Consider the following 17,093-nt stretch of genomic DNA (forward strand, 5'->3'; position numbering starts at 1 on the left):
TTTATTTCTGACAGGCTTTTACCGGACCTCATCACTTGTTGACATAAGCAGAGTTCAACCTTCACCTTTGCCGCTGGCCGAGCCGTCCTGGAGTCGGGGACACATGCTCATGGGTAAGCAGACGCGGGGTGGGGGTGGGCGGTTGGGGCCACGGGGCAGTTCTCTGCACCCCACTCCCCAAACGCCCCGAAATGCCGGCCTGTGGTCAGGACCTTCCCAAGCACTCGGGTCTCATCCTAGAGGCTGGGCAGGTGCTTCTGACACTCGGCCCCTCAGACCTCGGGGTGAGTGAGGGCTGGCGCCCTGCCCGGGGGGGTCCAGCGGCCCCGAGGCGGCCCCACTGCCGGCCGGCCATGCTCCCTGTGCCCAGCCACCGGGCCGAAACCTCAACACCATGGTAAACATGCACAGAAGGTCGGTTTTTGCAAATATTTAGTTATTTATAGCTAATAAGATCCTCGTTAGTGAAATAATACAGCACTATCTACATATATATACATATGTGTGCACGCACGACACCCACGCAGTGAGTTGCACGTTAGTATCTGGTGAGGGGCTCCCTGCCAGCAGCCCACTGGAAGACAATGTAGAATCTAAGGCTGTTTTAGAGGGAACTTGGGTAGAAAAAGGTTTCTCTAGGTTTCTTCATTATAAAAATGTGCATTAGTTAAAAAGAAAATAAATAAAACCCAGTCTTGCCTTCGCTGCCCCAGGCCCCGCCCCACAGCAGTCTCGTCCCAGTCTCGTCCTCTCCCCGGGCGGGCCTCGGTCACCAGCTCTGATGGGGGACCGCAGGGGCAGGCACAGCGGTCACTTCAAACACCCCCGCTGCCAAGTTTCACTGCAGACAGGACGTCTGCGTCCGCGGCGGGGCCCCCGTGAGCCTGGTGCGTGGTGTCTGGTGAGCGAGTGAACGGAGTACAGGAGAGGCCAACCCAGAGAGGGATGGGACGGCGTCTGCAGGTCAGGTGCGACCGGCTGGACGGCTCCCCCTTGGCTGTGGTGCCGGGTGTGGACTCTGGAACCTGCTAGACGCCATGTCTCAGCTGAGTCCCCACAGAGTGGACCCAGCTGCCTGCCTGGAAGGCAGCCACCCTGACCCACCACTGGTCCAGTTTTTAATCAGGAGTGTCACTTCCAGACAAGGCCCTGCCGTGGACGCCCCTCCCTTCCCAGACGGGCTCTGGGCCGGCCCTCTCCGGGGAAGCGGGCATGTGGGCGTGGCTCCCTGGGCACGGTGTGCCCGCGTTCACTCGACCTTCCAGATGGCGATCTTGCCCTCCTCCCTGCCGGCCCCGCTCAGCACGTATCTGTCCTCCGCCGAGCACAGCGTCGTCACCGTGTCCACGTGGGCCACCAGCTCCTTCTCCACCGCCCTCCTCTCCGCGTCAATCACGTAGATCTTCCCTCTGGGTCTCCCCTGCGATGGCCCCGAGCCACCCACCCAGACCTGCCAGGAGAAGCGGACGTGAGGCGGGCGCCCGGCCCGGGAAGGACCCCCTCGTGCCCGAGAGGTGCACACTTTGGGGTGGAACGGCTCGCCCCAAACCGAGTCCTTCCCGCGGGCGCCCCGGGGAGGCGTGGCCCCGCCCTACCTGCTGCTTCACCCTGATCATGCAGTTGATCTTGGAGCAGTCGGGCAGGTGGACCCTCCCGGGGGGCTGGGCCAGGTCCTGCAGGCCCCAGACATAGACGTGGTCGTATCCCGAGCACGCCGCCCACAGCTGCCCCTGCTGAGACAGAAGTCATGACGCCGGTGGCCGTGGCCGGGGGCTGTGGCCCGCGCAGGCGGACGCTGCCGGTACCTCGGGGACGAGCTGGAAGGCCACGAAGGAGGTGCTTTTCTCCTTGAAGCTCTCGTCGACCTTCAGTTCCTGACGGAGGGAGCCATCCACAACCACGATGCTGCTGCCGGTACCTGTGGCCGGGAAGTGTGGCTGAGGGACAGGCAGAGCAAGGGCCCAGCCTCAGGCTCCTGCAGCCGGGAGGTGACGGTGTGACTGGGCCACTGGCCCCGGCCCCAGGCTTTGGCCGCACAGCTGCCACCTGTGACCCGCACTCTGCCACACGAGGCCGGCGCCAGCCCGGGGAGGGTGCGCCCACGCTCCCACCCACGCTGCTCCTCACAGGGACACACGTGACCATCAACCCACGTTCGGGGAGGAGGAGCCTGCGTCTCCGGCTCTGGGAGACGTGGTGAGAAGAAGCACTAGAGAAAAAGCCCCCCATACCGACGCACACCTGTCTGTGCTCAGGTGCCTCTGTCCACCTGCTGCTGTCACTCAGCACAAATGTCTTTGACAAACCAGGCGGCTCCACCCACATCCCGAGAGCACAGGTCCTCCCAGCCAGGCCCCTGGGGAGGAGGTGACCGTGTCTGCAGGGACCGGGCGGCGGGAGTGTGCGGGCCTGTCCTTCTGTCCGAGTCTGTGGCGTGTGACCCCACCCCTGCTCCACGAGCTGCAGCCACCAAGCCAGTGTCCCAGGTCAGGAAGACACAGCCCTGCCCTTGGGCATGGTTGGTGGGGTGAGGCCGGAGCAGCAGCAGCCTGGGAGGCAGAGGGGGGCCCCCGGCCAGCCCCCCCAGCACTCGGCCTGACAGTGAAGTGACCAGCCTCTGTCCTAGGCCGCCCTGAGGACCGGGACATCTGGGCTTTCGGTCGTGGAAAGCAGAGCTGCCATGGTCACTTCTCCTGCCTCTAGGAGCCGCTGGTCGAGGCATTTCCCGAAGCCGGGCAGTGCCCCCTGCAGGAAGCCGCTGGTCGAGGCGTTTCCCGAGGCCTGGCAGCCACAGTGCCCCCTGCAGGAAGCCGCTGGTCGAGGCGTTTCCCGAGGCCTGGCAGCCACAGTGCCCCCTGCAGGAAGCCGCTGGTCGAGGCGTTTCCCGAGGCCTGGCAGCCACAGTGCCCCCTGCAGGAAGCCGCTGGTCGAGGCGTTTCCCGAGGCCTGGCAGCCACAGTGCCCCCTGCAGGAAGCCGCTGGTCGAGGCGTTTCCCGAGGCCTGGCAGCCACAGTGCCCCCTGCAGGAAGCCGCTGGTCGAGGCGTTTCCCGAGGCTGGGCAGCCACAGTGCCCCCTGCAGGAAGCCTCGTGTCCAGGGAGGCTGTCACCCCCGTGGGTGAAGGAATCGGGCCCTCTCAGATGCTGGCCCTGCGGGAAGCCTCTGCCCCCTGGAGGCCTCCAGAGGTCCTCTGGCCACAGTTCCCTCTGGGGTTCCAACCAGCCGCTCAGCTGGCTCCAGGCTCGGCCTGTGCTAACACTGAGGCCCGGATGGCAGGGGCGCTGGCATGGGGTGACCTGTGTGGGTGGGCTGGTAGGTGGGAGGGGGAGGATCTGGAGGCTTTTCCAGAAAATGACCCCATGAGGGGAGGCCCTCTCCTGCTGCCCTGCTGCCTGTCCCCCTGGGACACCCTGTCCTGTCCTCACCCTCTGGCCTGGCCAGTTCTGTGTCCTGGGTGTGGTGCCCGTCTCATCAGAGCCGCTGTCAGTAACCCCTCGTGTGCACCGGCCCAGGCCCGAGCCACTCTTGCCCCTGGCATCGCAGCCCTGAGCGCTCAGGTAGATGGGTGGCTTGCCCACAGACACCGGGAGCTTAAGGGACCTGACCAGGGTCACCACCCGCCTCGGGACGGAGCCTGGCTCTGACTCCGAATGCACACGAAGACTGCAGCCTGACCCACGGGCTCCGCCAGCACCTCCCAGACGCAGACCTCTGACCAGGCATTGAAGTCAAAACCTTCACGGTCTAGTTAGTATGCGGTTTACCACACGCCCGTGGAAACCAAAATCCTGCCTTTAACAACAGCATGAGGGCCGGACGGAGGCAAAGGGGTTGACCTCACTGAGAGCCGCTGCCGCCCGGGATCGGCGGTGGGGGGACGGTTATTTAAGGGGGACTGTGCCGGGGACGGCTGCACATTGCAACCCTTACAGCAGCCACTAGAGGGAGCCACACAAAAACCGTGGAGCTGAAAAAGGACAATTCTGAATTGAATATGAAAGACACTCAACCCGAAAGAAGGTGGGAAAGGGGGAGGGGGAGGGCCAGACCTCAGGCCACAGGAGTAGCCCTCCGGGCACTTATCTCACTAGCAGCGTGGAAAGTGTGAGCTGACCAGTGGGCAGAGGCATCTCTCCAAAGATGCCCTGGAGGACGGGTCACCCACGTGGCGCCCCGTCCGTGGAGCCCTGCTCGGCTCCCGGTGCTTGGGTCAGCACAGGTCCATCCTAGCAGCGTCACGATGACTGATCAGGACCAGACAGAAGGGACATGTGCCCCGGTGTCCGTTTACAGAAAGCTCAGGAACAAACAAAACGGGTCCCAAGTAGCAAGTCAGAACAGGGGTGCCTTGGAGGGGCGCAGCCCGCAGGGGGCACCGCGGGACGTCTAGCCGGGATGGCAGAGCTCTCTGTATATTAACTGCTGGCAGGCCGTGTGGCGTCTGCTGTTGTCAGAGCCAAAAAGAACTGGACACTGTGTGCATGTGACCCTATGTAGAATATTCTACTAAAGCATTAGTGGCCACCCCCCGTGTCCTCCAGCAAACACTGGGTAAGACTTCACGTGCCGGCGGCTTCTGTGCCCTGAGATGCTCAGTCTCCCGTCACACCCCTGGCAAAGGCGGGCTCAGCTCCCGGACTCCCCTCCGCCACGGTCGCCCGTGGGCCCCACAGACAGGACTCCCGAGGCACAGGGGCTGTGTTCACGCCGGGAGCAGGGCAGAGCGAGAGAAGGGGGAGGAGGGGCGGGCCCCAGGGGCGTCCCGTCGGCTGTGTGTGGGGACCCGGGGGGAGCAGGGTGCAGTGAGAAGGGGCCAGAGCAGTAGGAGACGGCGCACTTCTAGAACAAGAGGCTGGAAACACGTAAAGCGAAGCACACGGCCCAGCGCTCCCTCTGCTCTCCCTGGAACGGGTGGGGCCCAGGTGGACGCCAGGGGGCTGACTCACAGCACCACAGGCAGCCGTCGTGCAGGCTGATGGACGAGAGGCCGACCCCGCCGGGCAGCTGGAACCTCCTGGTCACTCGCAGCGTGCTCACGTTCCACACCAGGACCGTCCCGTCCACGCTGCACGAGTACACCTGGCTGGAGGCACAAACACGTTTTCCACTTGGACCCCGAACAAACCTGAGGGTGTCCCCACCCCCACCTCCCGTTGTAATCTAATCTAGTCACGAACAAATTTGCCATTCATGATTGGCAACATGGACTGAATGACAGGCAGCCTCCGTTAAAATGTAACCGAGTCAGTGGGGAAAGGCAGGTCTGTGAGCCCAACCGCAACAGCACCTTATAAGCTACAATGTCACCCCCTCCACAAAGGGCTGGAGAGCGCGTGCGCTCCCCCTGCCCAGGCTCAGGGGTTAGCCCAGTGGGTGACTGGCACCTGTGGGAAGGGTGGGCTCTAGCCAGTGCAAGGCATGGCCCTTACCTTCAGATCGTTAGCACCTTACGTCCCCCTGACTGAGCACAGACAGCACCCCTGAGACTTAGGGAGCAAGGGGGAAGGTGGTGGAGGGAACCAGCGGAAACCCCCCACTTGTTCCTGCAGGAGAGCCACGCCTCTCTGTACCCCGGACCAGAAATGGACCAAGGTCACCTGACGTCTCATCCCAGATCCGCTTCGCTCACCATGCTGGCCCTACAGGTGACCAGCCATCCACAGCGACAGCGAGCCCTCCTCCCGCAGAGCCGCGCGTACCTGGGCGCCTCCGGCCCGTCCTGCACCACCAGGCCCGAGACGCTGGCGCGGTGGTCAGTGAGCTGCTTGTTGCAGGACATGCTGTGGATGCTGATGATGTAGATGATGGAGTCCTCGGAGCCCACCCACACCTGGTTCTGCTCCACCAGCGCCATGCAGTTCTGTGGACAGCGGGGGAATGGGGGCGGCCCCGTCACTCACGGGGGTCCCGCCGCCGCTCCTGGGGGGCGGGCAGGGGGCTCCTGTTCACACTGTCATCGGCACATCGGATCCTCTATGAACCGCTGACTCGTTAACACAGAGCTCCCGGCCAACGACACTGGCCTCGTGTCTGAGCAGCTGACCCACCCTCCTGCCCCGTCCGAAGGCACGGCTCCGCCCTCCTCCCTGGGGAACTCGGTACAGTCCTTCGGCTCCACGCGTGGGGGCCCCTTCCAACAGCCGCAGCACCAAGTACAGAGCACAGAAGTGTGAGGACCAGCCCTGGCCCTGCACAGGGCACGGAAAGGACACCTGTCTACAGGAGGCGCCTGGATGAGGCTGGGCGCTGACCTGTCCCACCTCGGCTGGGACCTCCGCACCCAGAAACTCGCATGTCCCCCTCTGTGCGTCACCACGAGGGCGCCCTGCGTGTAAGTCTCGGCATGACAGGTTCTAGCGAGCACGTGAACGGCAGTCGTGGAATCTGCAAACCCAGGGGCTCCTGCACCTTCCTGCAGCCCGAGATGGCATTGGGTTCCAAAACTCGTAATACAAGGTTCAACTAAAAACACGTGAGATGCAGCTGTGCGTGCGTGCAGAGCCCTCGGCCAGCCCACCGCATCGCTGGAAAGTCCCTCCCTCTGCCCCCCACCACGGGCATCGGCGGGACAGGGACCCTGGGCGAGCGGCCCCGCCTCCTCGTGTTGAGCGCCTGGGCTGCCTTCACAGCACGTGTGGCGTTTTTCTGGTAAGTGAACAGATGCCTTCCGTTTCCCCACGCACGTGTCGTAGAGCAGAACGAGGTACCACGGTGCCGGGGCTGGGGCCAGTCGCACACCAGCTCCGACGGGCATCGACGAGGTTGCCACTGATGTCAGAACAGAGCGCTTACAAAAGTGGAGGGTCCTGATGTTACCAGCGAAGATAAAGTCTGAGAAAGATGCTCACTGACTGATTTCACAACCACTCGCTTTTAAAACAGCCCTTCCAGCCCTGGCTGGATAGCTCCACTGGTAAGAGCATTAACCTGAAGCACAGAGGTTGCCTAGTTCAATCCCCAGTCAGGGCACATGCAGGACCAGATTTATGTTCCTGTCTCTCTCTATCTCTCCCACTTCCTCTCTGGCTAAAATCAATAAACTAAAAAATAAAAATAAAAAATAAATAAATAAAACAGCCCTTCCAACAGAGGCACCTGCCTCCCTGGGCGTCGGCACCATTTTAGTAGAACGCCATTCCTTCAGGGCTCACAGCCACCGTGCGTCGCCTACTCTGATCTTCAAGTTTCAGAGGACGCAGCATCTTGGGACAATTATCCAGGCTGGTTTCTTGTTCAACAGTACAAAATTCCTCTGTAAAACCAGCAGGGCCCAACCAGGCGGTGGCACAGTGGATCAAGTATTAGCCTGGGATGTGGAGGGCCCAGGGTTGAAACCCCGAGGTTGTCGGCTTGAGCACAGGCTCACCCAGCTTGGGCCACGGGGTCGCCAACTTGAGCGTGGATCATAGACATGACCCCATGGTAGCTGAATTGAGCCCAAGGTCACTGGCTCTGCTGGAGTCTTCCTGCACCCTCCCCCCTGGCCAAGGCACAAATGAGAAAGCAATCAATGAACAACGAAGGTGCCACAACAAAGAATTGATGCTTCTCATCTCTCTCTCGCTAAAAAACAAAAGAAAGAAAAACCAGTAGGGAGACGTTCTCTCACAGCTGGGACAGCATCCGCCTCATGACCTGGCCTGACGCAGAGGTGACAGGCGTGGTGAGCACACACAGCCTTCTGCTTCCAGTTGGTGCTCGCTGCTCTACTATACGTTAAAAAGTCTTTGAAATGCTTGCAACTGAGAATGAACAAAGTTAAGTGTAGACTAAGAACGATTCCCTTAATTACTCCTGGCTTGACTGTCTGGTCTAAAGCATTGTTCCACTAACTGTTCTACTTTACTGTATCTTACACCCTGTCACTTTACCATCGGGGTGGCGGTCATAGCGCCTTGTCTTTTGGTCTGGTCACCTTCTTGCCTGGAAACACCAGGATTCTCCTGCAACGCCCCAGCCCTGGGTCATCTTAAGGCCCTGGAGTGTGTGTGTAGGGCGGACACTTGTCACGCATTGTGGGATGTAAGGAGCGATTTTCAGAGATCCACACAGGGCCCTCAGAAGTCTCTGGTAAACAGTGGGCAGATTTCTGTGGGTCTGAGGGCTGCAGGTCTGAAACCTGTCTTTGGCTATCTGTGTGTGTGATGGAGGAAGGGAAGGGGGCAGGGTTTGCAGGAATTAATTTTATCTAACTTTAAAAAAAAGCAATCAGGGGAGAGACAAGGTGGCGATGGAGCAGGCGGACGTACCAACTTGCACCTCCCAGAACCAATGTGGATTACAAACTAATTTTAAGAACCATCATCTGGAAAAACCAACTTTGGACTAAACTAAGAGAACTCTTTAACCAAGGAACACTGAAGAAGCCGCACCGAGACTGGTAGAAAAAGCAGAAACGCAGAGAGGGCTGCCCAGCTCCCCGGAGTGAACGGCAGCTGGGAGAGACTCGCATGGCGGGAAGTGAGTTTAGCAGAGAGGGAAGGGTCCTGAGCCCCAGGAACAAAGCCCCAGCCTGCAGCCCCAGAGCCTAGAAGAGGCGTATGGACAGTATTTAGCTGGAAACACTCAGGATACTGTTTGTGAAAAAGAGACTGATTTCTCATACCCAGAATTCTTAAAGGGACCACACAGAACACCTCTCACAACCACTCACCTGGGGCTCCAGGGAACGGGGAGAGAGGAGAGGACCAGAGTAGCAGGAAGAGAGTGTAATCTAGGAGGCACAGGGAGAAAGACAGCCACCCTAACCTCTGGGACAAGTCACTCCCCAAATCTGAAGCAAATATTTCCCCTGGAAATAGCAATACCAGCAAAGGGAAGCAGGACACCAGCCAAACAAGCTCTCCCGCGGCACTCAGAGCAGAGTTGCTTAGAAGGAGGGAGCTTTCGGGACTACAGTAGTGAGTCTTAGGGTCTGAGCTGCAGCACCCCCACCCACAGGGCTGAGGGCTCGCCCAAGGGCGGCTGGCAGCAGGACACAGAAGCGCGGTTCTGTCGGCAAGGGCAGAAGCCGGCTGGCCACCGAGGCCCAGGTGTGAGCTCAGTCTTGCCCAGCTGGGGAGGAGGGGGCATGCAAAAGTGGTCAAGTCCAGCTGCTGGCCGTCTGTAATCTAGCCTGCGGGAGAAGGGCAGGAGCCCTGGAAGGGGTAGAGACCCACCCTGAGCAAGGGCGCAGGAGCACAGCCTTGACCCACCCGCAGAACCGAGGCTTGTGGCCTGACTTAGGAGCCAGCTCCTCCCACAGGGGTGGAGCCAAAAGCCCAGAACAGGCGGAGTCCTGCTACTGAGCATGGGCACGCAGTCCCGCCCGGCCTGTGGAGCTAAGGCTTGCAGCCCTCCCACAAGCGGGCTCCTCCTGCAAGGGTGGGGTGAAAGCCTGGAATCAGGCGGAGACCTGCAGCTGAACAAAGGTGCTCACCCTTGCCCTCAGGGCCGAGCATAACGCCACTGTTGGAGCAGGGTGAAAGCCAAGGCCACTGAGGCTTGTACACCAAGCACGTGATCACAGGCACTCCCGTGAAGGAGAGGTAGAGAACACAGCAACAGCCCCAGTGGGCAGGCACTGGCAATGCCCATACCCGAACGCCCTAGGCAGCAGCAGCAGAGGGAGTGGCCAGCTTGCACACAGACCACACCTAGGGAACACAGAGGCCACACCCAGTGGACTCCAGTGGCCAAAACCTTCTTTTACACAGAATGAGAAGGCAGAGAAATGCAACACAAATGAATCAAGAGAAATCCCCAGAAAAGGATCTGAATGAGTCAGATATAATCAAATTACCAGATGCAGAGTTTAAAATAATGATTATTAGGATACTCAAAGATATTAGAACAACAATAGATGGTCATTACGAACACCTAAATAAAGAGATAGCAAATATAAAAAAGGATATTGAGGCCCTGGCTGGTTAGCTCAGCGGTAGAGCGTCGGCCTGGCGTGCGGGGGACCCAGGTTCGATTCCCGGCCAGGGCACATAGGAGAAGCACCCATTTGCTTCTCCACCCCCCCTTCCTTCCTCTCTGTCTCTCTCTTCCCCTCCCGCAGCCAAGGCTCCATTGGAGCAAGGATGGCCTGGGCGCTGGGGATGGCTCCTTGGCCTCTGCCCCAGGCACTAGAGTGGCTCTGGTCGCGGCAGAGTAACGCCCCGAGCGTCGCCCCTGGTGGGTGTGCTGGGTGGATCCCAGTCGGGCGCATGCGGGAGTCTGTCTGACTGTCTCTCCCCATTTCCAGCTTCAGAAAAATACAAAAAACAAACAAACCGATATTGAAATAATAAAAAAGAATCAGTCAGAAATGACAAATATAATATCAGAAATCAAGAACACAATGGAAGGAATTAAAAGCAGGATGGATGAAGCTGAGACTCAAATCAGCGAGTTAGAGGACAAGATAAATGAAGGCACAGAAGCAGAGCAGAAAAAAGAAGAGACTCAAAAAGTCTGAGGAAACTCTAAGAGAGCTCTGTGACAACATGAAGAGAAATAACATCCGCATCATAGGGGTTCCTGAAGAAGAAGAGAAAGAACAAGGGATAGAGACTTTGTTCAATCATATCATAGCTGAAAACTTCCTTCAATTAAGGCAGCAAAACATCTTACAAGTTCAAGAAGCACAGAGAACTCCATTAAAGAGAAACCCAAAGAAATCTACACCAAGACACATCATAATTAAAATACCAAAGCTAAGTGATAAAGAGAAAATATTAAAAGCTGCTAGAGAAAAAAAGGCTATCACCTACAAAGGAGCCCCCATAAGGATGACTTCCGACTTCTCAACAGAAAAACTTGAGGCCAGAAGGGAATGGCAAGAAATATTCAAAGTAATGCAGAACAAGAGCCTACAACCAAGACTACTTTATCCAGCAAGGCTATCATTTAAAATTGAAGGAGAAATAAAAAGCTTTCCAGACAAAAAAAAAAAAAAAACTCAAGGAATTCACTACAACCAAACCAAGGCTGCAAGAAATGCTAAGGGGCCTGTTGTAAACAGATCAAAGGAGAAAAAGAATATAGCAAAAGAGGAATACAATTTTAAAGAATAAAATGGCAATAAACAATTACATATCAATAACAACCTTAAATGTAAATGGATTAAATGATCCGATCAAAAGACATAGAGTAGCTGCATGGATAAGAAAACAGGACCCATACATGTGCTGTCTATAAGAGACACCTTAAAAGAAAAGATGCACATAGACTGAAGATAAAAGGATAGAAAAAGATATTTCATGCAAATGGAAATGAAAAAAAAGCTGGGGTAGCAATACTTATATCAGACAAAATGGACTTTAAAACAAAGACTATAGTAAGAGATAAAGAAGGTCACTACATAATGATTAAAGGAGTAATCCAACAGGAAGATATAACTGTTATAAATATCTACGCACCTAATATAGGAGCACCTAAATATATAAAGCAGACTTTGATGGATTTAAAGGGTGAGATCAACAGCAATACTATAATAGTAGGGGATTTCAATACTCCACTAACATCACTAGATAGATCCTCAAGAAAGAAAATTAACAAAGAAACAGCAGACTTAAAGGACATACTAGATCAACTCGATTTAATACATATCTTCAGAACCTTTCATCCTAAATCAGCAGAATATACATTCTTTTCAAGCGCTCATGGTACATTCTATAGGATAGACCACATGTTAGGGCACAAAAGCGGTCTCAGCAAATTTAAGAAGATTGAAATCATATCGAGCACTTTCTCTGATCACAACGGAATGAAACTAGAAATCAACCACAACAGAAAAACTGAAAAATACTCAAACACTTGGAAACTAAATAGCATGTTATTAAATAATAAATGGGTTAACAATGAGATCAAAGAAGAAATTTAAAAATTCCTAGAAACGAACGATAATGAGTATATATTAACTCAAAATTTATGGGACACAGCATAAGCAGTCTTGAGAGGGAAGTTCATAGTATTACAGGTATACCTCAAGAAGCTAAAAAAACCTCATATAAACAACATGACTCTGCATCTAAAAGAACTAGAAAAAGAACAGCAAGTAAAGCCCAAAGCTAATAGGAGGAAGGAAATAATAAAGATCAGAGCAGAGATAAATGACATAGAGGCTAAAGAAACGATACAGAGGATCAATGAAACCAGGAGCTGGTTCTTTGAAAAGGTAAAGAAGATCGATGAACCTTTAACCAGACTCACCAAGAAAAAAAGAGAGAGGACTCAAATAAAAAAATTAGAAATGAGAGTGGAGAAATAACAACTGACACAACAGAAATACAAAATATTGTAAGAAAATACTATGAAGAACTGTACGCCAAAAAACTAGACAACCTAGATGAAATGGACAAATTCCTTGAAACATATAATCTTCCAAAAATTAATCTGGAAGAATCAGAAAACCTAAACAGACCGATTACAACAAATGAGATTGAAACAGTTATCAAAAATCTCCCCAAAAAGAAAAGACCTGGGTCTGATGGCTTCACAAGTGAATTCTACCAAATATTCAAAGAAGAACTAACTCCTATCCTTCTAAAGTTATTTCAAAAAATTCAAGAGGAAGGAAGACTTCCAAGCTCCTTTTATGAGGCGAGTATAATTCTGATTCCAAAACCAGGCAAAGACAACACAAAGAAAGAAAATTATAGGCCAATATCCCTGATGAATTTAGATGCTAAAATCCTCAACAAAATATCAGCAAACCGGATCCAGCAATATATGAAAAAAATCATATACCATGATCAAGTGGGATTTATTCTGGGGAGGCAAGGATGGTACAATATTTGCAAATCAATCAATGTGATTCATCACATAAACAAAAGGAAAGAGAAAAACCACATGATAATTTCAATAGATGCAGAAAAAGCATTTGATAAAATCCAGCACCCATTCATGATCAAAACTCTCAGCAAAGTGGGAGTACAGGGAACACACCTCAACATGATAAAGGCCATCTATGACAAACCCACAGCCAACATCATACTCAATGGGCAAAAATTAAAAGCAATCCCCTGAAGATCAGGAACAAGGCAGGGGTGCCCCCTTTCACCACTCTTATTCAATATAGTTCTGGAAGTCCTAGCCACAGCAGTCAGACAAGAAAAAGAAATAAAAGGCATCCAAATTGGAAAAGAAGAAGTAAAACTATCATTATTTGCAGATGATACGATATTGTATATAGAAAACCCTAAAGTCAAAAAACTACTAGACCTGATAAATGAATTCAGCAAGGTGGCAGGATATAAAATTAATACTCAGAAATCAGAGGCATTTTTATATACTAACAATGAACTGTCAGAAAGAGAAATTAAGGAAGCAATCCCCTTTACCACTGCAACCAAAAAAATTAAGTACCTAGGAGTACATTTAACCAGGGAGATTAAAGACTTGTACTCAGAAAATTATAAAACATTGATAAAAGAAATCAGGGAAGATACAAACAAGTGGAAGCATATACCATGCTCATGGTTAGGTTAAAACATCATTAAAATGTCTATATTACCCAAAGCAATTTATAAATTCAATGCAATACCGATTAAAATACCAATGACTTACTTCAAAGATATAGAAGACATATTCCAAAAATTTATATGGAACCAAAAGAGAACACGAATAGCCTCAGCAATCTTGAAAAGGAAGAATAAAGTGGGAGGTATCACACTTCTGGATATCAAGGTATACTACAAGGCCACTGTACTCAAAACAGCCTGGTACTGGCATAAGAACAGGCATATAGATCAATGGAACAGAACTGAGAACCCAGAAATAAACCCACACTTTTATGGACAACTGATATTTGACAAAGGAGGTAAGAGCATACATTGGAGTAAAGACAGCCTCTTCAACAAATGGTGTTGGGAAAATTGGACAGCTACCTGCAAAAAAATGAAACTAGACCACCAACTTACACCATTCACAAAAATAAACTCAAAATGGATGAAAGACTTAAATGTAAGCCATAAAACCATAAGCATCTTAGAAGAAAACATAGGCAGTAAGCTCTCTGACATCTCTCTCAGCAATATATTTGCCAATTTATCTCCAAGGGCAAGTGAAATAAAAGACAGGATAAACAAATGGGACTATATCAAACTAAAAAGCTTCTGCACAGCTAAAGACAATAAGAACAGAATAAAAAGACAAACTACACAATGGGAGAATATATTTGACAATACGTCTGATAAGGGGTTAATAACCAAAATTTATAAAGAACTTGTAAAACTCAATACCAGGAAGACAAACAATCCAATCAAAAAATGGGCAAAAGAAATGAATAGACACTTCTCCAAAGAGGACATACAGATGGTCAACAGGCATATGAAAAAATGCTCAACATCACTAATCATTAGAGAAACGCAAATTAAAACCACAATGAGATATCACCTCACACCAGTCAGAATGGCGCTCATTAACAAAACAACACAGAATAAGTGCTGGCAAGGATGTGGAGAAAAGGGAACCCTCCTGCACTGCTGGTGGGAATGCAGACTGGTGCAGCCACTGTGGAAAACAGTATGGAGATTCCTCAAAAAACTGAAAATCGAACTGCCTTTTGACCCAGCTATCCTACTTTTAGGAATATACCCCAAGAACACCATAGCACTATTTGAAAAGAAGAAATGCACCCCCATGTTTATGGCAGCATTGTTCACAATAGCGAAGATCTGGAAACAGCCCAAGTGTCCATCGGTGGACGAGTGAATTAAAAAGCTTTGGTACATATATACTATGGAATACTACTCAGCCATAAGAAATGATGACATCAGATCTTTTACAACAACATGGATAGACCTTGATAACATTATACTGAGTGAAATAAGTAAATCAGAAAAAAATAAGAACTATATGATTCCATACATAGGTGGGACATAAAAATGAGACTCAAAGACATGGACAAGAGTGTGGGTGTTATGGGGAGGGGGGAGCAGAGGGGAGGGGGTTGGGGGAGGGGAGGGGCACAAAGAAAACCAGTTAGAAGGTGACAGAAGACAATTGGACTTTGGGTGATGGGAATGCAGCATAATCAAATGTCAAAATAACCTGGAGATGTTTTCTCTGAACATATCTACCCTGATTTATCAATGTCACCCCATTAAAATTAATTAAAAAAAAACATCTTGCAAAGCCAAAAAAAGCAATCAGTCTAAAAGCTCCAAGGATTAAGATTTCTCCACCAAGAGATGATAGTATCGTGCAAATCTGACTTAAATTGTTCTTGGTTTCCACCCCCAAGCACGTTAAAACTCCAAGTGTCTGTCTGCCCTGGTGAGCTCCATGTCACTTAAGTCCAGGTGAACACTTTGGAGTGGGGGGTGGCTTTCACCCGCTCATGTGAAGAAGAACATTGGAGTAAAGGCTGGAACCAGCTGACATTGAATTTAAGAACTCAAGCGAGAAATGACATCTCCTCCCACTTCCAGAACCGAGGGTCCTGCCGCCGTGGCCGGGCCCCCGGGCCCCCGTCTAAGACCACAGCTCATCCTGGAGGCTCGCCGAAAACTGTGTGCCTTTCACGGCGCCCCGCCTACTCACCAGCTTCGCGGTGCCCACTCTGACGCAGTGCTGGTGAATGGTCCACGATGAGGCGTCGAAGACGACCACTTTGCCCTCGTGGAGGGCACACCACAGCTTGGGGTGGGCGTCTCCGACTTTCTCTGCCGGGTCAAGCCGCCCTGAAGAGAAAGCCCAAGAACGTGTGGAGGAAACCCCTGCAGGGCATCGGGGCTGTGCCTGTGGCTCAGGAGGCCCCGCCAGGCGCCATGCTGAGCGCCCAGGGCACAAAGACCAGTGCCACCAGGACCACCGTGCCCTCCCCGGAGGGAGCGTAGAGCCCTGGGAGCTCGCTGGCTCCGGTCAGAGACCCACCCACACCGACAAGTCAGAGGGCACGTGGGTGAGCGGCGTCACTGAGCCAGGACCGGGGGGAGGGGGGCACCAGAGAGCTTATTACCCAGGGGTGTTTAGGGGCAAGGGACCAGGAGCGGCAGGGGCACCAGCGAGGGAGGAGGGAGGTGAGCGCGGACCGGGCAGCAGCACCACCCGCACCCAGCGCGCCCGCCTGGACCGCGGCGGAGCCCCGGCCCCGCCCTCGCCAGCGGGTGTGGTCAGTCTGCCTCCTCTGGACCGTTCCGACGGGTGAAGACTTTGGTTTTTCCCTTGTGGCTGATATGCATTTCCGTAATTGCTCACGAGGCTGGTGGCCCTAATTGGCCAGCTGGGTACCCCGAGTGAAGCGTGTCCCTCTCACCGCCCCTGAATTGGCTGGTCTTCTTCCCCTCCATTCCTTCCCCTTTCTATCCCAGACGCGAGCGTGTAGGCTGCGTGTAGGCTGCGTGTAGGAATGTCCTTTCGCAGCTGTGACTCCCATTTCCGCTCTGGAGAGTGTCTTTGTAAAACACGTCACCTCGTCAGCATCGTCCATCTTCATCTCTGTGGGTCCCGACGGTGTATTTCATATACAGAGTGTCTTCCTCACCACGGGCTCGTGGCCACATTCTCCGTGGCCTTCTAGCCATCCACGGGCTTTGCTGACGTCTGTTTCGGGTTTTCTGCTGGGATTTCAGTCCATGTGGGACGGGTGACTATGATCCAAGCAGCAGACAAGCTCCACGTTACCCACACGAGGCACAACGTCCCCACGCCGTTCCTGGTGACGACTGTCCCCAGCCCTGAGCTGTGGACCCCCTCTGTCATTGTTCCAGGGAGGGGTCCGTGTGCCAGGCCTCACTGGCCTTTCTCTTCAACACGCCAAACCCTCCAGGGAAGCGCGGCAGCTGCACCTCTGACGTCAGAAGTCAACGAAGCGTTCGGACGGTGTTAAACCTTCGACACCCGGGCGGCCTGTGTCTCCCTAGATGATGGCCGCAGCCGTCTCCTCTGCCTCATCCCGACGCGAGCCGCAGGCAGCTCAGACTCCTGGGTGCAGACAGGGCCGTCCTGCCAGGAAGCGTGTTGTCCTGAGACGGGAATCTGGGGTGTCGTCACGTTGGGACAATGACCACAGGGCCGGACTGAGTGCACAGGAGAGGACGCGAGCGCCTGTGCTCTGTGAGCCGCACCACCACGGAGAGTCAGGGGACGGTCACCGTGGCGCGGGCCCCGGGCGGAGCGCC

The 17,093-nt window shown here is 53.2% G+C and overlaps 1 protein-coding gene across 2 annotated transcripts in view; it reads right to left on the reverse strand.

Moving 5' to 3' along the window:
- Positions 1–415: 415 nt before the first annotated feature.
- DENND3 (DENN domain containing 3) overlaps positions 416–17,093 on the reverse strand; it is a 50,729-nt gene continuing 34,051 nt past the window's right edge. The window contains exons 18-23 of one of the 2 annotated variants that reach the window (XM_066265579.1): positions 15,514–15,653; positions 5,700–5,860; positions 4,947–5,083; positions 1,806–1,918; positions 1,596–1,730; positions 416–1,450 (exon numbers count right to left, since the gene is read on the reverse strand). In XM_066265579.1, coding sequence (XP_066121676.1) covers positions 1,250–1,450; positions 1,596–1,730; positions 1,806–1,918; positions 4,947–5,083; positions 5,700–5,860; positions 15,514–15,653 — 887 coding nt within the window. In that variant the 3' untranslated portion in view covers positions 416–1,249. Of the gene's footprint in view, positions 1,451–1,595; positions 1,734–1,805; positions 1,919–4,946; positions 5,084–5,699; positions 5,861–15,513; positions 15,654–17,093 lie in introns of both variants that reach the window. The other variant, XM_066265578.1, reaches the window with a different exon arrangement.

Source organism: Saccopteryx bilineata, chromosome 3, assembly GCF_036850765.1.
Source record: "Saccopteryx bilineata isolate mSacBil1 chromosome 3, mSacBil1_pri_phased_curated, whole genome shotgun sequence".
Classification (NCBI taxonomy): Eukaryota; Metazoa; Chordata; class Mammalia; order Chiroptera; family Emballonuridae; genus Saccopteryx; species Saccopteryx bilineata.